The sequence below is a fragment of the Gavia stellata genome, chromosome 3, assembly GCF_030936135.1.
Source record: "Gavia stellata isolate bGavSte3 chromosome 3, bGavSte3.hap2, whole genome shotgun sequence".
Lineage (NCBI taxonomy): Eukaryota > Metazoa > Chordata > Aves > Gaviiformes > Gaviidae > Gavia > Gavia stellata.
Genome location: NC_082596.1, coordinates 39,113,002 through 39,135,203, shown reverse-complemented (window position 1 = coordinate 39,135,203; position 22,202 = coordinate 39,113,002). Strand labels below are relative to the sequence as shown.

The window sequence follows — 22,202 nt, the reverse complement described above, 5'->3', positions numbered from 1 at the left end:
GTGGACTGAAAACTGGATGGATGGCCAGGCCCAGAAGGTGGTTATCAGGGCCATGAAATCTAGCTGGAGGCCAGTATCTAGCAGTGTACCCCATGGGTCCATACTGGGTCCAATCCTGTTCAGTGTCTACATTAACAATCTGGATGATAGGGCAGAGCGAACCCTCAGCAAGTCTGCAGATGACACAAAACAGGAATTAGTGGCTGATATGCCAGAGGGTTGTGCTGCCATCCAGAGGGACCTCAACAGGCTGGGGACATGGGCTGACAGGAACCTCATGCAGTTCAACAAAGGGAAGTGCGAAGTCCTGCAGCTGGGGAGGAACACCCACAGGCACCAGCACAGGTTGGGGGCTGACCAGCTGGAAAGCAGCTTTGCAGAAAAGGACCTGGGGGTCCTGGTGGACATCAAGTTGAACATGAGCCATCAATGTGCCCTTGTGGCAAAGAAGGCTAATGGTATCTTGGGCTGCATTAGGAGGACCATTGCTAGCAGGTCAAGGGAGGTAGGTGATCCTGCTCCTCTACTCAGCATTACTGAGGCGATACCTTGAGTACTGTGTCCAGGTCTGGGCTCCCCAGTACACAAGAGATATGAACACGCTGGAGAGTCCAACAAAGGGTCAGGAAGGTTATTAAGGGGCTGATGAGGAAAGGCTGAGAGAGCTGGGACTGTTCAGCCTGGAGATGAGAAGACTCAGGGGAATCTCATCAATACATATAAATACCTGAAGGGAGGGTGCAAAGAGGACAGAGCCAGGCTCTTTCCACTGGTACCCAGTGCCAGGACCAGAGGCATTGGGCACAAATTGAAACACGGGGGGTTCCCTCTGAACATCAGGAAACACTTTTTCACTGTGGGAGTGACCAAGCACTGGCACAGGTTGCCCAGAAAGGTTATCGGCTCTCCCTCCTTGGAGATACTCAAAAGCCATCTGAACATGATTCTGGGCAATGTGGTTTAGGTGACCCTGCCTGAGTAAGAGGGGTTTGATCAGAGGACGTCCAGAGGTCCTTTCCAACCTCAACCTTCCTGTGAGTCTGTGAACACATGTTAGAAATTGAGAAGTCATTAGGTAAATTCAAAGAGCAACATACAAGGCACATATCCATTTTCATCTACTTGTGGGTATCTATTTTTTCAGGTTAAGAGTATTTTAGAAGTTAGGCTTTTATGTAAGTAAAGCAAAAATGTATTTAGTTTTCCTGCCAACTATTTCCTTTACATATTGTTTTCCAAAGAGTTTTGCATGACAGCTTACATAACTCTAATGCACCTGATAATTTAGACCTGAAATATAAGCAGCTGTGTAATTTTATTTTGATTTCAAAAATTTCCTGTCCCATATTTAGACTTATGGTTCACTGCTCAGTCCTATTTTTTTTATCTTAAGGCATCATGAACTAAAGGCAAGGCTAGATGGAAAAGGGGAGGCTTCGTTCTCGAAGTCTTTAAACAATTTGCCAATTGGTATTTCAAATGTTTTCACCTTAGCATACAGCATGATCTTACTAGCCACAGTCATCAAGGAAAAGTCATTGATCTTTTACACCTTATAATAATTTAGAAACTTTTAATACAAAACTTAAAAATCCAATAGTTTACTGGTTCAAACACGACATTGATTTTAGGAAAACACTGCTCCAAGTTTTCTCCCTCAATCTATAGCATTTTCTCGTAATTTTACTTAGCACAATCATTGTATTCAGTAAATTTAGTACAGAGCCAAAAATGAGATCACACAGGAATACCAAGGAAATATTTTAATCTCAAGTCATTTCACAACATAGATCAAAATATCACTGTATATAAGTTCCATCAGGAGTTTACATTTTTACTCTTTCTCTCTCTTAACCAAATCTGATGTAGTTCAAGAGTACTCAATTTGTAATCCAGAGACCTATTTCAGCCTTGTACCAATGGACCTTTTTCCCCAGGGTTGCTCAGGAGTAAAAGATCCAAAGATAGACCATTCTCAACTTCTAGCTTTAGAAGGGAGCATCACTTACACCTCAGGATACATGAAGAGCTACAGCTCTGTAAGAAGACGGCAACTAGAGGTAGACTCTTTCTATCACAGAACAGCCCACTTCCCAAAACTCTGTTAAGATCCAAGAAAGGAAAACGATATACAAGAACAGTACATTTGCAGTATACCACCTATACACATGTAATAGACACTTCCACATACAGAGCATCTGTACTACATATATTTTCAGTATGCATGGCCCCATAAGAGAAGGGGCACGGCATACAGCCTTACAACTCATGGGGAAAGGCTGTGTTACAGACAATCAGAAAATGTCGACATGCACTGTGTGACTTATCATTACGCTCTTGCTCACAAGTACTTGGGAAATCAAGACACAGAAAAATTAGTATTAAGAGCAGGTCTGTAAAAGCAAAGAAAGCTAGCAGTGGTGAAGGAAAGATTAACCTAACCTATGAAACTAAGGCAATAGATCTCAACCTCTTAAAGTCAGTTCAGGTAAGATTTCCTGTATTGACATCTCAAGGAGTTTACATACTGGTGGAAAAACAGTAGCTTAAAGCACAGATCTTTAAAAAAAAAAAATCCACCACACAATTCAAGTCTAACAAATACGAAGAGTTTAAAGAACAAAAATGTATTCATTATCCAACTTAAGGCTCAGATATTTGGGAAGACCTCACCTGAATCACATACTAAATAACCTACTCATAAATTAAAAGTAAAAACAACTCTCTGATTTAACTTAATCTTACCACAGAAAAATCCTAAGCAGGTCAGTGAATGTAACAAAGGACCAAATACATAATTTTTTCTTCAAAATACTAGTTTGAGAGACTCCGTTTCTAGAATGACCCAAGCACCTTTGCAAAAAGTTTGAGAAAACTTACGATCACATAGAAGTAGATATTTTCACTTGATCCCAATCCTTTTCATACATGCAAGTACTGCCCCTCTAAGGTAGAACTAGTATTTTTCCCTAGGCTCCCAAGTAGTGATATTTTAAACCATCATTTTATTTCCGTAATGAACCTCATTCACTGCAATAAACGTAGTATTCAATATGACACAAAAAGTGCAAGTTAGAATTTCATGGATTGGCATGAATTCTATCTAAATACATTGTTGGGTAAACGCAGCTATATTAGCAACCTTAAAGCATATACATGGTAGAGATTTATGATTTTATTTAATTAGGGTTAAAAATGGCTAATAAATTGATATTCATATCAACTATCCCTTAAAACCATTGATGTATTTGCTTCCAGGTGAACAATTTCTTTCAGAACCCATTCTTCCTATACATAAAGACAGAAATTGCCTCTAGCAATAACTAAAGGGAGCAGTAAGCTGCAAAGAATTGCTACACTCTGTAAGGGGGGTGGGAAATCACTAATCCTTGTTTCTAGAAGTGAGACACAGTGATTGACATGGTTTTGATGAAAACTTTGAGCATGAGTGACAAGCCTAAAGAAAGAGCATGGTATTTGAAAAAAAGCAATCTGTTTCAAGACAGTTATCTGATCTGGCTGTTTTTCTGGCTGTTCTGCTCCAGTGCCAGGGCAATCTTCTTTCTTATCTCCAAGAATGCTGCTCTTTCTTGTGAGCTTTTAGTGCATCCCATGATACAGTGGGCTCACAAACATAGGGCTGCTCTCCTGACTCATTTCAGGCAACAGGAAAGTCATTTGAAAACAAGAAAAAGAGCATTACTTTGGTGCACACTTTCTCACAGTCCTAGTATGGTGCTATTACCATGCTACCCATTACAGTACACCTCAGTTCACTCTAGCCCCAAAACACCCAGTAAAGACCAGGTAACATACAGCAGCTGACAAAAAGGATTACCACCTGCTTTCTTAAAAGAAAGAAGTCAAAATCCTCAAGAATATAGACAGCAGGAGCCTTATGCTGGGCAACAACAACATATCAAGCATAGTAGTGGGTTAGCAATAGGAAAAACAATTAATAGGCGTAGAACAGGAAAAATAATAGAACCTGTAGGACCAGGCAAGTTTGAAGTGACACACCAAGCTGCAGCACTATCAATCTCCCAATCCAAAACCAAGCAGCTGGACTGCTCGATGAACCTACGTAAAGCCTGAGTGCAGTTGTGTTATGTGACTGCACTCCAGTGGTATCAACCATGTGCTAGCTACATGTCACTTTTATTTACTCCAAAGCTGCCACACCATGGAAAGAAGGCAAGGTCAGACAGACTTTCCTAGAATGCTTTCTAGACCTGCAAGATGCCCGCCACTTGGCAAGTCTTCCAGACTCTACTCACGCTACTAGCTGTGACAATTTGACCAGGAGACACTAAACTAAGTAAAGTTTGGAATGGAACAAGGAAACCTGATGTCCTGAAGTCGACTTCATACTAAACAAGATACACCTCATTGAAATCAGGAGTGAGGATTGGATTTCCCAGTGCCACTTCCAGCTCAATTTAAGTCATATGCCTACTGACCCTGGAAATTTAGAGAAACCCCATGTAAACGCTAGGATGTTCTGAACACTGCTGAAAAACAAAAAAGCCTGAATATTAAATATAAGTTGTAAATCTGAGTAAAATCACAGTACAATCGCATTAACAGCTGTAAGATCAGTGACTGTGATATAATTTTAAACATTTAGCAAACTGAGTAATTACCCACGCTTAGAACATTTCCCTGATTCATTCTATTGTCCTCTGATCTCAAGAAGAGAACAAACTTTCAAGAATAGGATAACAGACTTGAACATATGCCATATGTTTAACCCAGCTATTCATCCAATTTTGTTTAACTCTTGCTATTTACATGCTAAATGGAAGATCAACTTTTGATCTTCCACAGCTTGGTATCCACCATATGGACATATTCTCCATCTCAAAAAAAAAAATATCAAGGCCTGTTACTCAACTAAACTCAAAAGGCTTCAGAGTAGCATTTGCTAGACAAGAGTCTGCTTAACAGACACAAACTCCATGTTGAATTTCACAGCAGCTAGTTCCAATATCTTGCCTGCTAATGAACAGTAAACATTTAATGGATTTATATGTCAGAAATCATGTTTACTATATGGCTTCAACAAATTGCACGGGGCTTAAAAAACCAAAATCTTAAGGGTAATAATTCTCTCCATTCCTTTCCAGGGGCAGATATCAAATACTGGCATTAAAAAGCCAATCCTTCCTGGTAATAATACAGTAGTGACCAGGTAGAAGTATTGGTAATGCTGGAATTAGGCTCTGCATTTTAGGAATATCCTGAAGGAAGCCAAATACCACTTCTTGTATTATAAGTATGCTAATAGCATTAAGCATATCATAATAATATATGATGATAGTATATAATTATCTGGAAAACCCTTTTATGTCTTAAAAACACAAACCACAGTTCATTTTAGTTTTGAGAAGTAAGCTTCATGTGATTATTCCCCTGAAATCTACTGGAGAAAGTAAAGAAATCATTTGCAAACTTACAGATAAAGGTTTTCCTGAACAAAACCTGTGTGAATAATAAGAATTAAACTGCAGCATCAATGTGTACCAGAGCAAAAAAAATATGCAGGTTTAGTCTATGTATGCTTATCTGTGTGTAAGCTTTGCACTTGATTCATTTGCTAATATAGTTAATATTAATCTATTCAGCAGAGACTTGAAGTAGGTAACTTTGAAAGCAACAACGATTTAAACATCTTGTTTTCATACTCTTGAACTACTTATTTGTTGGCAATAGATTTTTTTTTTAAACAAGCCAGTATTAGCAGCTTCACTGATAGCCAAAGGGACAGCAGTCATACAAAATAGGTTGAAGCATGCACCAAGGTTTAAAAAAATATGTGTGAATTTGATGATGTACTGTGTAAATACAGAATGCGCTAACAATTTTAATCTGTTCCAAGTTATTACATAGGACTTCCTACCTGCAAAATTCAATGGAAAACTTGCAGAAAAAGATATTGTAATGTGTACTGCAAAGCAACTAAGTATAAAAACACGTTCCTGAATAGAAATATATCTAATTCAGAATAACATATGCACTTTGCATTAGTTGTTCCAGAGTAAAATTCACTTTCTTTTGAAACAACAGCTCCCTTCAAGAACTGCCAATGAAGGCTGTTTCATCATAAATATTTTTTGAGGAATTTCCTTTTGTGGCACTTACATAGTTTCATGTGGGTATTACAGACTGTAAATTTTAATCACACACCAGCACCTTACTATGTTTCTTGCTTGAAGAGCATTCAGGGGGAAAAAAATAATCCAGACACTTACGGTTTAAAAGAGAAAAATCTGCAATTTTTTGGGGACACTTAGCATGAAGGTCAAAAACCAGGGACAAGCATCATCTGTGGACAAGCTCACTGTAACCCAAAAGCATACATGATACTGGCATGGAAAGATGAGAAACTTCACAGTGCTAAGTATCTATCAACTCCCTTTTCATAGATAAATGGCTCCAGCCTACAATACTATCAATCTGCACCTGTGCTAAGTATTAAATACTTCACAACACAACTTGCTACTTTTATTTCAAAGCATCTTAAGCCTTCTTTGATCCTTATTTTAGTAAGCTGTCAGAAAAAGTCAGCATGTCAAAGGACCTACCTCAGCACTTTTTCTTGTAAACTCAATAGTAACCAGTGAAGGTCACTGTATTCCTAAAACGCTTTCAACACCAGCTCACGACAAGGTTTATTGAGTGTTAAACGCACCCTGTGTTGCCATTACTATTCCTGACTCTTCTACCAATCCACTTAAAATCTCTTCCCTCTGAGCCCCACCACAAAAAGAGAAGACAGTTGTCTTTTAGCATGCCATGTCAAGCACTGAGTTCAGCATGATAGTAATTTTTTCCTATCCTACAGTCAGCAATCAGTTAAATGCCAATTCATATTCTGTCCTTTTTAACATATCAGAATATTGTGCCACACTCTGTAAACCATTTCATTTTTTATATTCAAAATTACATTTCTCAGAGTCCCATATTTGTTTTAATATAAAGTCTGCAAGAAAAAATAAGAAGTGAAAACACCTGAAGCTTTAACTGTTTTCTAAAATACATAACTCCCTGCTCCAGCCAGTTTCTAAATAAAGAAGAAGCTGGCTAAGACACTGAGCACAAAAGGCTTTCAAATATATGCATTTTTATCAAAGTTATTTTATACTTCACACTGTTTTTTTCAGTGTTTCAAAGTGTTGGGTTTTTTTAATTCTGCAATACTCATCACAACATCTCTTGCCTATAATGAAAAGCTACTACTTCATTCTCTAACTTCCCAACTGATTTCTTCACATTTAAATACAAAGCACTCAAAGCAATAATGGTTGTGGCCCTCTCTCCGCCAAAAAAAGCAACACCAGAATAATGCCTATTCACTCAGTAACAGGTACTGAAAATTCATTTCCAGGTTTAGGAACCTGTAATTTGGTAACATGTAGCTTTTCAGATGTTGTAAATAAATCACCACTGTAGAATTTAAGCACTTCGATGGTTAGGTAACAGGGCATGAAACATGCACTACTTGTTACCATATTCTTAAGCCAGTCATTGTAAACCAGCTGAAGGCCATGATTTTGAAGAACTTACATTACATAAATGACCGATTAAAAACACCACATTAATGATTACTTAGTTACCTCACTATTTGTCTATTAGTTAACATGGAATTCAGTAAGTACCAAGAAAATGAAATCCTTATATCAAAGGGATGAAACCGTTAAAAAGTAAGAACTGCAGTGTGAGAGACATACTTAGAAAGCTGTGCATTAACTGCAAGTGCTGCACAGAAACCAGTGACAAAAGTAGCTGGTCCACTGTTTCACTGACTGTGCAAATGTATTGAACTAATCTACTAAAAGTTAGTCTATTGAACTAGTATTGTATTGAACTTGAACTAGTATTGTATTGAACTTGAACTAGTATTGTATTGAACTGGTATACTAAAAAGTTTATGGATGTATAGTACCTGGATTAAACTGTGACAGACACCACATGAAAAGCCACACAACCAACAGTCCTGAGACAGATGCCAGACACCAAGGGGAATGTTATAAGGTAAAAGTAGTAGCTTGGAGAGCAAAAAGTGAAACCAAACTGTATTCCTGACTGCAATCAAAAACATTATAATAGGAATTACACATATATGCCAGAATGAAGAAAAAAAATACAAACACACAAAAGCCGAATCTAGAGGTTGACAGCCACCTAAACTGTTGAGTATAGAAACAGTACTGATCATATAGAGCTCACTAAGCAAGTAAGTTGCATGCAAGAAGAAATGGTGACTTTGTAATACCTCTTTGACTACAGAGAGGTCCCAAGATAAAAAAGAAAACACAACAACAGAACATCAGAAGTTCATCAAGAGAACATCGAGTACATCTTGTAGGGCACAAGGCAGACCCTTCCATTTGGTCATGCTTTCATCATCTTTTCCTCACTGACCAATTCCACACACACAAACAAAAATAAGCTCATCCTAAATTGCACCTCACATAGTAAACCTTTAGAACAGTTATTTATATGACTGCTAATTTCTATTAACCACTGCAAAATATAAATCCACAGTAATATTTCAACATTTAAATTACTAGTTACATTTGAATTGTTGGCAGTCAAGTCTTGGACTGTTCTTACAAATGACATCACCTTTCCAAACCTTTAAACCTTATTTTCTTACCTCACAAAAACCTTAAGATTCTCCCAGAAAGCCCACTACATCATGACTAAAGTCCAGGTTAAGAACAATACTGTAAAACTAGTATTTTACACCATTTAATTACTTAATGCTTTTTGTATTTTATTTATTGTTACCATTTGTCCCTGTGTCCACATCTCTGTGTTGCAATCATGACTTCTTATGTCCTTCATAACACTAAATATACTACAGGAATACAAAAAAAGGTCTTGAAACATTTTTAAAAAAAATGAACTGTGAGAAAGTCTGAACTCTTGTTAGTTTGTCATGACCCACAAGCAAAAAGAGCAAGAACTTTTACTGAATACATGCCTTAGTGATCTAGGTAGCCCACAGCATTGAACCTATCTTCTCCCCTGCCCCTCCACTCCTTCCCATATATAATCTCCAAATACCACGAAGCTGTTTGCCAGACAAAAGGTGCATTCAGCCACTTAGAACAAATAACATGTTATATTTAAAGAGGACATACTGATTGTTTCCTACATTTCCTAATATTTCATTGGGGTTTTTTTGGCAGAGGATGCTTTTTCAAAAATAATTTCAAAAAACAATCTATTCCTGAAACTTGTAAGATTAAAAAAATATACAATAAAAACATTCCTTGAAGAAACCAGGGGTGGGGGAGGGGGATATTAAGCCAATTTGCTTAACAATGCTGAATAAAACAGCCTGCAGACATCCTCCTGCTGTGACTATCCATTATTAACAAGCACATCGCTACAGCACTGAATACCCTGGAGCCCCACAGCCCAAAGAGATGCACCAGTGACCAGTAGTGTAATTTTCTAGAAGCACTTACCTTCTAATAGACAAAATGTTACAAAGTGGGTAAAACAAGGAGGCTTGGGAAAATAACAGGAAAGGAAAGGCCAGGAAAGTTAACATGGAATAGACAGAGAGATGTGTGTATTACTCTTGTTCCAAGTAATACACTGCAATTTGTAAATCATTTCTAAAAACAAAGTTTTTGGAACCTCCTGCTCACAGGAATATTTAAGACATAGGATAGTCATGTTTTTCTCCAAAAACACAACTTCTCAGTACAGAATCACAAGTACGGTAGAGACCAAAAATAACTCTGCAACAGAATCATGCTTCCTATTACCCAATCTCAACTGTTTCTCATTTTTGACATGTAGAAAAACCCCACATACCAAGGACTACAAAAATAACATGACTAAGTGATTCAGGTACAGAAAAATAAAATTTCTACGGTCTGTAAAAAGCTATTTCCTTCTCCTTTGCAGATCAGAATTTAAGTATTCCAATCAATAGCATAAATGTATAAAAGCAGTAAATGTAAGAAGTTTACAGAATTTTTTAGCTGTAATTTCTCACAAATTATCTTGAAGCCAGTTATGATATGGCAACATCCCCTTCATCATTAGATATCCCTTTAAATATGTAGCTTGCTTTCTTGCTAATTAATACAAGGCCTTTGCCCTGACTTCCCCCAACCATTCCTCCTTTCTCACGAAGGAGAAAAAGTATGTCACACAACAAAAATGCTAAAACTATTGTGATGCTACATCTCTACTATTTTAATTTCAGCAAGTACTACCTGAAATACTTGGGGTTTCTTTTGTCAGACAACATAAATTTAAACTTTGCTGGTTTCAACGAGTAATTAAATTTTCAAAAAGTATAGATAATTAAGACTACCAAAAATTAAAATTGAGTAAGAAGTCAGCAATTATAGATTGCATGTATTTTACCAGATCTGCAAGGGACTCTAATTAAACACATATTAATTGCCCTAATCTTCTTAGGCAAGTAATAAATTGGAAGACCTGATTAATGCACTGGATTTCGTTCAGCTTGTTAAATCTGACACCCTGGCAAAGGAAGACTATCTTGAAAAGCTCCTTTAGCTAAGTAATTGGAATTTTACTCTCAGTAATTTGCCGTTCCATAATAAGAGCTATTTAGTATATTGACTCTTCGTCAGTGGTTTTTTTTTTTTTTAAACACATTAGTTATATTTAAACAGTACCATTATGCTGCTCATAAAGACTGTGAAAAATTATGAACTTTGACCTTTACTGTCCATCAAAAGTCACTTTCACTCTGAACACAAATTAGTATATTTCCTTGTAGGCTATAAATCCTAATTAATTTTAATTCTAGAAGCTGCTAATAACATTTTATAAAGTCCATACGGACACATTAAGTCCTCCTTACAATTCATAAAGCCAGCAACTAAACCAGCTTTCAACATTAAATAACTGCTGATGATTGCTGGAATACAATGAAACACCATTTTCCAATGAGCCTCAATTTCTCCTCTTCTTTTTCCCTATTTACGCAAACACTTCTATTCATACGCTTACAAGTACTCAGTTACCTGGCAAGGGAGTGAAACATTTCTGTGATAGCAATAAAGCAGTATCAGCCATAAAAAAAAGAAAAAGAAAAGTTTGGAAACCTGCAGGTAGGCATTTTAAAGGTCTGACTTCTCTACAACAGTTACTATTCCTAGCTTATACCATGGAAGTTATCAAGTATCAAGCTTCACTTAAAAATGAGCAGATGTGGATGAACAAAAAAGAAATCCCCCCTGCTAAGGAAAAAACCAGCAAGTATAGAATAGGGCAACAGAAATTTTTATATTTAAAAAACGTTTTGAAGTATTCCATGAAACTTGAACAGCTTCTCACATGTCCCGGAAAATGTGGAAGTCTATAAAGCCTTTCACAAGAAGTATCTCAGAAAGTCATACATGTTCTAAATAAAGTTCAGCCTGAAAAAGAAATCCTAAACATATAAATATCTCACTGCCTTCAAATTTTTATTCTGTACTCCTCAGAGTGGTATTTCATACTTCTGGTCTAGAGCCTATAAGCTCCAGTCTCTACATCTAAAAATCCGTTACTCTTCTGTTAGCAAAAACTAGTGTTCATACATCTTGAAAATCACTGTCACAGTGAACCTAAAACCTATCCTTTGTTCCTTAGGTGAAATGTAGTATCAACTACGGAGTCAGCCAAACATTCATTTTAAGCAGCAAAATGATTTTCACAGATGAGCTATAATGCTTATTATAAGCAAATACAAAAAAGCCGATCAGATAACACTAGGAGACTGATAAGTCATGAAATGAGATGAAGTACCTCAAAGAATTACAATTAAACTTGGATGTCTCTCAAGTATTTCCTACCCATTTTCCATGATGCAGTACAGAGTATAATTTATTGCTTATCATTGGATAAACAGGTGGCATTCAATTTCAACTCTCATCCTCGGTAGTTTTATGAAGGAAATAATACTAACCCTTCACGATAACAAGTTTAAACAAGTGCTACATTCTTCTTCCATTGGTTGTGTATTACTTGCAACAAAAGGGTTTTGGTCTGTGCCTGAGGCTCCCATGTACTATTACAAGAAATTGTAAGTAGCAAACTAACTCTAACTATTTTCCAGTTGATGGCATCGACCATTTAAAGATCTGTTAGACTGGTTAGCAATAGGCAGGTTACAAGAAGAAATTCCACACCTGAACTTGAGGTCTGTAATACAGATACCTTCAAGGCTTATAAAAAGACACTCACATGATGAGAAAAGCCCTCAAATTTCAGGATTTACTCAACTGAAAGCAAAAGAAAACTGGAATTCTAAACTAACTCTTGACTTCCTAAGCACAGTATCAGTTCAGCACTGCTGAACACCAACTTCAGTCTGAAATGTGACAAATACTCAGTTTGTGACTTGCCTCCGTACACACGAGCTCCATTTCATTGCTTGAAAAGACATAACTCAGCTTTATCAGTGGCAGAATACAGTTTGTCACGATTCGGTACTGAACAGGGAAAGCCACTGGATATTATTTAGTTAAGTAAGAAGTCAATGAAAGTGAACAGTGTGAGTTACAAAATCCTTGATGAAAGGGAAAGATTCAGACCACAGAATGTGCTTAACCTGTCAAGAGCAAAAAGCCAGCAACTACAACTTCTAGTCCAGAAGATGCCGGGTTCTGTCTCACTTGAAAGAACTGCGCAATAACTGGAAAAGCAGAATACTGACAGAAGTTCGTATCTCTTTGTATGATTGTTTGCATTTTTATAACACATCACCAAAAAAAATCTAACCCCCAAATTAAATTGTGGAAATAATCAAAAGATTTTAGATTAGATAGAGTGATGAGCTACATATGCAGATTCTGGAAAGTACACTGGAATGCACAGCATTAAGTCATTAAGACCAAAGCATTTATTACTGCATTTATTAATGTTTAACTTCAGTTCAAAGGACTACAATATCTTCCGGTAAACTGAAATCAGATTAAAAGTTAGAATCTGCATTTTGTAAAGCAAATATGAAGAAGGTTGAGACCTTGTTTTCTCTGCTACAGACTTTCCAACAAAAAACCACAACCCCAAACCATTGGTTTTTTGTGACAAAAATAATTCTACATCTATCTTCTCAGCACTTTTCTATCATCTTTCTCCATATTTCTGCAGGCAATACAAAACTTAGCTTCAGCATTTCCTGTCAACATTAAAGCCTAAAATCCTGACAAGCACATGACAAAGTCTTGTGTTTGAAGATGCTATGTATTTAAATTTTCATGATATCACACTTTCCAAATGTTACAAGCATACAAATCAAATGTATGTTCTTACTCTTGCCAAAGAGCTTTCTAGAAAAAAAGAACACCTACAAGACTTCCAGTTTTTACTGACTTATCTCTCCTTTTCTGCACATTTCTGAACTTCACTCTCTTTCAGCCCTTGAAATTGAAAAAAAACGTTGTCAAAGATACTTCCATAAAATTCTTCAAACGAAAGTTTTAATTATGACTGTTTCCTGAGTAATATTTGTAAGCTGCAGAGACTGATAATGAACTACCATTCCCTTTTCAACAACTTAAGGATGTCTCTGTGCTCTAAATAGACATGCAATCTATACTAAAAGTAAGTTCTTCTGAAATACATGCTTCTGTTATTACCTAAACATTTCAGTTATTATTATAGAAGTAGCAAGGAAATATATACCTTAACTATGCTTGTCCTTAAAAAAGGTGAATACTGTAAGACTTAATTCCATTTTTTCCCCACACATCCTATTAAAAACACCTACCATTTTAAAAAGTTATAATTATTACATTATTCAAAAAAAAGAGAACTATTCTCTTCTGAATTCTAGTCATTTAGTTCATCAACCGATTTAAGACATTTGTTTTAAATCCTTGTGTTTTGGGTAACTGGTAAATAACAAGATGATATTTAGGCATGATGAGAGAGAGAGAGAGAGAGAGTGTCCAGTTAACCAGAACGCTATCAAACTGTGTGTAAAATAATCACCTTTGGATAACTTGATGGCAAATTAAGTTTTGCTATGACAGACTAATATTTGAAGAAGGTTGGGGGGTTTTTTGCTAATAATGATTCATCTTAGTTCATCATTAATTTCTATCGGTAAGTGCACATATACATCTTCTCCAGTATTCTCCAGTATTCATATCTTCCAGTATTCAAAACTCAACGGTTAGCAGTCTTAACAAAATCCAACAGTCGCAAATTTTAGAAGACATAACCCAGTTGACACATTCTACAAAGAAATCAGAGACCACTACAAACCTCATTAACTTCTACTGCACCTGCAAGATGTTTCCTCAACACAGAACTGCAGATACCTAAAAAATACATCGAAACAAATACATTGCATATAGATTTCCCTTCCCAAAGGTGGGATTCAAAAAATAAATGTGGCAGATGCCAACCCATTTCATTAAATGCAGTAGTGCAAGGAGCCCTTATACAATCATGATAAAGATTATACAGAACCTAAAGAGAAAGGACAAAATTAGTTATGTGTAACAAGGGCAAGAAATCTGTTGTTTGGCAAATGACTTTCAAATGAATATTTCTTGTAGACTATGCTCTAGTTACTTTGCTATACTGTAAAATGAAAACCATTACTTGCTTGCAGCCACATAACTTCACAAGGAAGACTGCAATATTAAAAATTGCTATATGAATTCATAGTCAAAGTTTTACTTTGCATCAGAATGTTATGTTTACACCATCTTTGGATCCAACAACCCATCATAAACTTACTTTTGTATTACATTCTGTAAGCTGAGCATCATACCCAATTCACTTTTCATCTTTTCTCTGTTGGCACGGCACTCTGCCAAATAGCGGAGAGCCTAAAAGAAAGAGGACCACAGCAAATCAGCAGTATGTCCAGTACATTATCATTCATTTTTATTAGCGTACATCTGCAAAACATTCACAATGTGAGTTTTAGTAAGAAATGTATTATCACCTACTGTGAACATTAAAAAAATTGTTTTATTCTTATAAATATACAGAAAGCATAGAGTATCTAATCTATGAGAAAATGTTGAGAGACTGGGTTTGTTTATATCAGCTAAGAGAGTCTAAGGGACAATCTAACAGCTGTCTACAACTACTCAAAAAGCCTTATGAAAATGATTAAGCCAAACTTTCCTCTACAGCAGCAGACAATGTAACAAGGGGGAACAGCCACAAATTGCAGCTTGGGAAGTTCAAATCAGGTATAACAAAAAGTTTTTTCACTATCAAGGTAGTTCAACATTGGAACAGATGACCTAGTGAGACTGCAGAATTAACAAGACAAAGCTACAACTGACCTGACTGAGTGTTGGTGACAGTCCCAATTCAAGCAGGAAGCTGAAGTGAATGACTTCCAGAAGTCCCTTCCAATAAACATCTATGTGATCTGAGATCTAAAGTAATTTTTTATACACTATACTTCTAGTATAATTTCCATCAGTTCTGTGGGCTCCCCCAGTACTAGAAACTCACCACCACCAAGTTTCTACTGTCCACAGAAAGAGGTCTTCCACGTTTTAAGCTTCTGAAGACTAACTGCAATATTCACCACTCCACACAGGAATAAGAATACAAGCAGCAGCAGCAAGCTGCTTAGGTTACTGTTGCCTAAACTGGGAATTCACGCTTATTTGTGCCCAAGGTTTTGTTTATTGACTTTAAAGGTAAACTCTTCGCACAACTTCACATTGCTGACCCCAGTCAGCAACTGTATATTTGCATGATCCTCCTAACATACTACTCTTCGTTAAGATGTCAGTTGTTCTTTTCATGAGACATCTCTCTATTGTTAGTTCTGACAGACAAAGTTTTCTTAGAAGGAACATCCAAAGGTGTACTGTGCATTGTGCTTTAATCAGTGTTTTATTGACGTAGGCACAAGAACTGCACTTGCAAAATCCTGCAATACACGAATACAATGGGTTATAAAATGGGTTTAGTGATAGCAAGGCTCAGAAGTGCACCAATTCTTTAAATATAGTCATATAATAGCTATGCTGCTCAATAGCTGCTTTAAAAATAACATGTACCTTAATCCCTTCAGAGATAGAGAACTAATTACCTGGGGTTTTTTCCCCTAAATCATCTTCAGCACATATTAAGTAAAATTCAAGACCATTTTATTGCCTTTGAGAAAGTCTGGCTGCTGTCTGGCATGATAAAAATCTCTAAATGTCATTTTTTGCTATTTCCTATGTGGATCAGTATCAATAACTGCAGTTTGGAAGTGTTGTATATGCATTTATTTCCCCATAGTTGAAAAGTAAGAAAATACCTGAATGATAGCTCTGAACTATAAACTTTCATGTTAAGAAATGTATCCTTACTGTTGGAAAAGTTTCTCATTTTTATTAGTCCCTGCTCAGGCAATTTAGTAAGGATGTAATGTTGTTGGACAAAGAAAAACCCATCCTCTTAACAGCTAGTTACTCGAATTAAAACGTAGGCTGTCTCTTTTCCATCTGTTACGTACTCTTTACATACAAATGTAACTTCCACTAAAATAAGACCAAAGACAAAGTTATCAGAACAACTTAAGTGACCTGAGTTTTCAACACTAGGAATTCCTATTCCCCCGCCCCCCATGGGAGATGCAAAGGTCTGCACCTTCCAAGAAGTGAGATCATTTATGCTTATTAAACTGCAGTCTACTGAAGGCATAAAGAAGATTACTATTATGGACTTTGGCTCAGCCTCTGTTCAGCAAAACACTTATCTATGTTAGCTTTAAGCTTACAAGTAATTTCATCATAATCAACAGGACTATCTCCATACTTGAATATAAAAATATACTGTTGTCAATCTTAGTAACAAAAAGACACCTTTGATGTTTTGTAAGTAAACTTAAACTGCACATGGGGAAGAAAACACCCTCCCTGAAAGATTCTATAACATATCAAAAAAGTTAAATAGGGAACTATTATGATTCATACAAATTATTTATAATTTCAGCTATGGGAATCGCAGAATAATACAGTAAGAAATTTAAAGTCAGTGCTGTTCATCCTTTTATTAGGTACAAACTTAATGGAAAAATCATTACATTTAATGATTCCCATTCAAATGTCAGGACCTTTTTGACCACTGGGATGGCTGGAAAAACCAAAAGACCTTTCAGAACGGAAAAATATCAAAAGTGAAGACTAAAAAGTTATCAGCAAAGATATTAAAAGCTACAGAACCTAAAACGTTCAAGAACTTGTGAACACAAGGAGTCTGAGTAGCAGACAAACACATATTTTCATATTAAACCAATCCATTTCTGACTGCAGCCAGGGTCCTGGGATATAGCATGATCCCCTCTAAATCCTGGTTCTTAAGCCACTCTAACTGTAGGTTATCACTAAAGATATCAACACAGCTGTCTCCCATTCCCACCCAACAAGGTGTCCTTACAACACAACTTGAATAATATAATATTATTGAATAACTATATTGGGGCTGTGGGACTACACTGCAAACTGGATTAGCCCTCATGAATCTGACAAAGTCAGTCCTTTTTATGTTGAGTTAATTTTTGTAACATGATCACAGACTGATTACCGAATCTCCTGCAAGCAGTGAGAATATGCAGCCCAAAGGAGCAAAGGAAGGAAACAAGAGAGCGAGACATCCAAAAGATCCATTTTAAGACCACAACCTAAGGAAACTGCACTGGAAAGAAACCCAGTGCAACATATTCCCAAGAATTGTAAACTCAACTCAAAGTTCCTCCAGTGAAGAACATTATAGTCTGGCAAATGGTATGGCAAGGCTAAGCTAAAAGCCAATTAGCAGGACACAGGTCTCCTGGATCATGGGACCTCATTCCCTGAACCCAGAATAGTATCAGAGACACTGAAGTAACTCCAAGAAGTCCACTAACATCCGCTATGAAAGTAAAAGAAATGAAAAATGCAGAATTATAGTACTCATAGGTCTTTATACCATTAAGAATAACATACACTTGTACGTAGAAGCCAGAGCTCTTTATTCTTTAGTTTCACATTGTTTAGAATTCAATAACTACATTAAAATGGAAAAAAGAGCACCACATAAATTTTAGTAACTTAAAAATCTTATTAGAAGAATTGAATTAGACTTTTAACAAAATCTTGACTTTTGTTTGTCCTGTTTCTAAGCAAGAAATACACTTCAAGTTACTATTTAGATTCAGGATGAGAAATCAGGACTTTAGCATTTATGATTTAGAACGAGAATAAATGGACAAAAGCTGGAACAAGTTGTATTAGATATTAATAGATTTTTGGTTGGTTTTTTGGGTTTTGGGAGGTGTTTGTTTTTAATACCATGAGGGTGGTCAAATGCTGGAACATGGTGCCAGACAGGTTATGGAATCTCCATCCTTCAAGGTGTTCCAGAATCAAGTGGACATAACTGAGTACACTTAATTTGAGCAGGGGACTGGACTACATCACCTCTGGAGGTTGTTTCTAACCCAAACTATCCTATGATTTTTATTTATTTATTTTTACAACATGAATGTCGAATCACTGTGTATATTTACCAAGCTCCATGACTTCATCTTAAGAAAGAGATTTAAGGGCGCTTACCTCCCTCCACAAAAAAGTGAAATAGCTGTATTAGGGAAAAAATGCAAAGTAAATTAATCTCTTTCAAAAACCACAAATTCCCCTGGAATAATGTGTCATTGCTAAACAATATTTTAAATACATGTTTTTTTTAAAAAAACACATACAATGAATATCAACATAACATAAAACCAGGTTCTATTTTTTACATTTTTACTTGTTTAAAGACATATTACCAAAGTTACAAAACGTCCTCCTGACATACACATTTATCTCCAGAATACTCACTAGTAAAGCTGAATGAACAACTGGAGGGTTGGGATGGTCCAAAAACAGAATAAGACCTGGCAGGCATCCTTGATCCTGAACAATGGCCCGTCTGTTCAGTGGGTCAGCTGCTAGATCTCGGAGTTGGTTAACTACAGATAGCGCATCAGGCTCCTCACTCATAGTAGAATTCATTTTCTCTGCACCAGGCATACAAAATACCTGCTGAAAAAAAAAAAAATCTCTATTACTAATACCACAACATTTATCATCAATTAAAATACAGGTAAGACAAAAGCACAAAAGGCACCTATTTGTTATAAGCATAAAAAAACCAAGGACTAGAATTCATGCAATGTGGATGGAATTGATAAGGATGTGGATCTTGGAATTTGTAAACTGGAAATCTAAACTTCCTATGTAGAGAACAAGTAGGTTTGGTTAATAATATTTTGATTTGTTTCCTATATATAATTTCAAACCAGTCAGCCTTTACAGGAGTATGGTTGTGTTGGTTTATTTTACACTGCTGACAAATATTTCCGAGAAATCCATAGTTTTCTCACAACAAGGCACCCTAGAAGTCTATAAACATCCTTCTACATAAACACGTGTAAAATCAAAATATGTATTTTTCAGAGTATCTTTAGCAATAATCAAATTTTACATACAAGTGAACCAGAAAAGCCAGCAAAAGATTAATACTGCATCAAGAAGAACTAACATTAAGCTTTAATCTGAATCTATATATCAAATAACTAGCGTAATGCCATACTCATTCAAAGGCAAAAACGATTTAAGAGGGTGGGTTTGGGGGATTTTTTTTTTTTTCTTTTTACCAGTACCAACTCAATAAAAAGAAAGAAAGCAGGTCACACCTTGCTCCAGCTGAAGCCCAAGCCACCATATCAATTTCAAAGGAGACGTGTGTTAACTTGATGGTATCAGATTCCAGAGTTGTTTAATAAGGAATAACTACTTAACAGGCAACAAAAGCCTAAGTTTACTCATAGAAAATGCTACATCTTGGTGCAAAAAACTAGTTTCCTTCAAAAGACTGATTATGTGCCTCTGAAACCACTAAATGCGAACTGTGGTCCTGGTGTTGCCAGTACCAACTCACGCAAATAACTTTTCTTAAGGCACAAAAGTGTGAACAAATACATATTGTTAATTTGTGTTCTCTCATTTTTCCCCTGCATAAAAATAAAACAAATTAAATTTGTAAGTGGTCACATTCTTTCAACATCATTTCCCAAACAAATACTATTGTACAAATATTATATTGTTTTCTTACTGTAGGTAGGCCTTTCAGCAACAAAAATTAATCATACTCATCAAAAAACCAAACCATAAATATGCATTTGGTTATGATAATTTCCAACATTTTCACATAGAAAAAATGCTGTTAATCTCTAAGTCACTGGTCCTTCCTTCAGGAAAGAGAGTGCTAAGGTGAAAAGTACATGCCAGTGCTCAGTCTCCAGGTTATTTTTCTTTACTATCACAAGTCCAAAAGAGATCAACTGGGAGATACTGCACCTCAACCAAGAAACAATAACTTATATTTCCAAAGCAGACAACTATAAATTAAAAACCCAAACTATTAAATATTAATTACTTTTCACAGGTGGCAAAGGAACTTATTCAAAACCTTAAAATTAAGTCAGTTGTGGAGCTGATGCTAACCAAAGTCTCTGACTCCTAGTTCCGCATCCCAAGCACCTGATCATTCCTACAACTCTCTCCATCCTGATCACCTTTTGCCTTTTTCTTTCCAATCCCTGAAAAAGCATGAAGCCAGACTTTACCCTCCTTCCTATGCCACTAGGCCACACTCATGTCCCCTCCCCCTCTCCTCAGCCACAACTGAGGAGACACCTGAAGTCCTTACCTACTCCATCACCAACAAACAGTTTTACTTAAACTAGGACTCCCAGCATTTTCTGATGAAAAAACAATTAAACCGTTTTAAAAGTTTTAAGACGTTATCTAGAATGTGGGGGCCTAGGACAGAAGTTAACCAGGTACCGGCTCTTCCCTCATCCTTGTAGCTTTGAGATAAAAGCTTAACAAAAGCACCGCAGACCTCTCTGTCAGCCTCCCCTTGCGCTGTGTCCTCGCCGAGGAGGCCCAGGAGAGAAAGCGCCACGGCTTCACACCTCCGCTGTCACACTGAGCGTTCTCTAAGCGACGGAGCTGACAGTCCGGCTGCAACAAGGCCCCGGGACCCAGCCCCCGGGCCCCTCGTCCGGCGGAGGCACAACCCTCCAGCGACCGGCTGACGTGAGCTCCGGGACACGGTCAGGGAGAGCAGGAGGGACCTCAGCCGGCCTCGCCGCCCCCCTCTCACGGCCATCCCGCCCTTCCCCAGCGTCCCCCGTTCCCACCCCCCGTACCGTCGCAAAAGATGTCCCCAGCCGCGAAGCTCAGCCCCGCGCCCCCATCGCCCGCGGGGCGGCACGGCCTGCGGAGGGCAGCGGGAAGAGGCCAGCACCAGAGCCCACCGCACACGCACCACCCGCCAGGGCCCGCTCTAACCCCGGCACCATCCACCATCCCGCAACCCGATTGGCGCGGGCCCGCCCACGCCTCTCCGCCACTCGCAGCGCGCTTTGTTCCTGACGAGGCACGATTGGCTGCCGGCGGCAGCCCCGCTCCCTGGCGGCGGCGCCGCCGCTGTGCGCGCCGGGAGTTGCAGTTCGGGGAGGGCAGCGGGAGCTTACCGGCGAAGGAAGCGACGGGGGGAAAACGCAACGCCTTAGCCAGCTTTACTTTTAATATTTTTTTTTCCTTAGATGGTGACCACCAGAACTTGAATGTACTGCTCAATTAAAGTGTACTCTAAAACAAGAGTGTAAAATGCACCTGATCCGGCATGGAGACACAGTACCTACCCCCATTTTGAAACCCGAAGCAGGTAGTGTCCCGTCCCCCTCCCCTCATGAGACCCGGCCAATTAAATTTATTTTAATATAAGCACATCTTAATCCTGCTTGAAGGTTTGGATTCCTCCCCGCCCCAGTGTTGCAAAGGTTTTTAGTTTTCACATTCCTCCACTCATCGCAGTTGAGCCTTCTGAGCGTTGAAAGATTTGAGTGAAGTTTCCAGTGAAGCTTTTAAAATTGGAAATACCTCCTAAATAATCCTTAAACCTAGATTCAGCATGGGGAAGCTTCTTCTGAGCTTCCCTACACCCCGGCAGCCCACCCCGCGTCCTTGGACTCCCAGCGGTTTCCCGCCTCCGCCACAGCCGGTCCCACGGAAACGCCTCGTATGCACGGCGATACTTGCTGCCCTTTCCACGGGACACAGCCGACGCCACCCACAGAGCCACTGGCGGTGCTGCAGCCGACACCCGCACCCCAGAGCGCCGTTATCCAGCAGCAGCTGCCTAGCAGCGCC

The 22,202-nt window shown here is 37.9% G+C and overlaps 1 protein-coding gene across 3 annotated transcripts in view; it reads right to left on the bottom strand.

Annotated features, from left to right (window-relative positions):
- The window catches only part of ARMC1 (armadillo repeat containing 1), a 33,014-nt gene extending 11,751 nt beyond the window's left edge, over nucleotides 1–21,263 (bottom strand). The window contains exons 1-3 of one of the 3 annotated variants that reach the window (XM_059815226.1): nucleotides 21,197–21,263; nucleotides 18,819–19,022; nucleotides 14,737–14,828 (exon numbers count right to left, since the gene is read on the bottom strand). In XM_059815226.1, the coding sequence (XP_059671209.1) occupies nucleotides 14,737–14,828; nucleotides 18,819–19,010 (284 nt within the window). In that variant the 5' untranslated portion in view covers nucleotides 19,011–19,022; nucleotides 21,197–21,263. Of the gene's footprint in view, nucleotides 1–14,736; nucleotides 14,829–18,818; nucleotides 19,023–20,886; nucleotides 20,907–21,196 lie in introns of those variants that run through there. The other 2 variants (XM_059815223.1, XM_059815227.1) reach the window with 2 other exon arrangements.
- Between the last annotated feature and the right edge of the window lie 939 nt (nucleotides 21,264–22,202).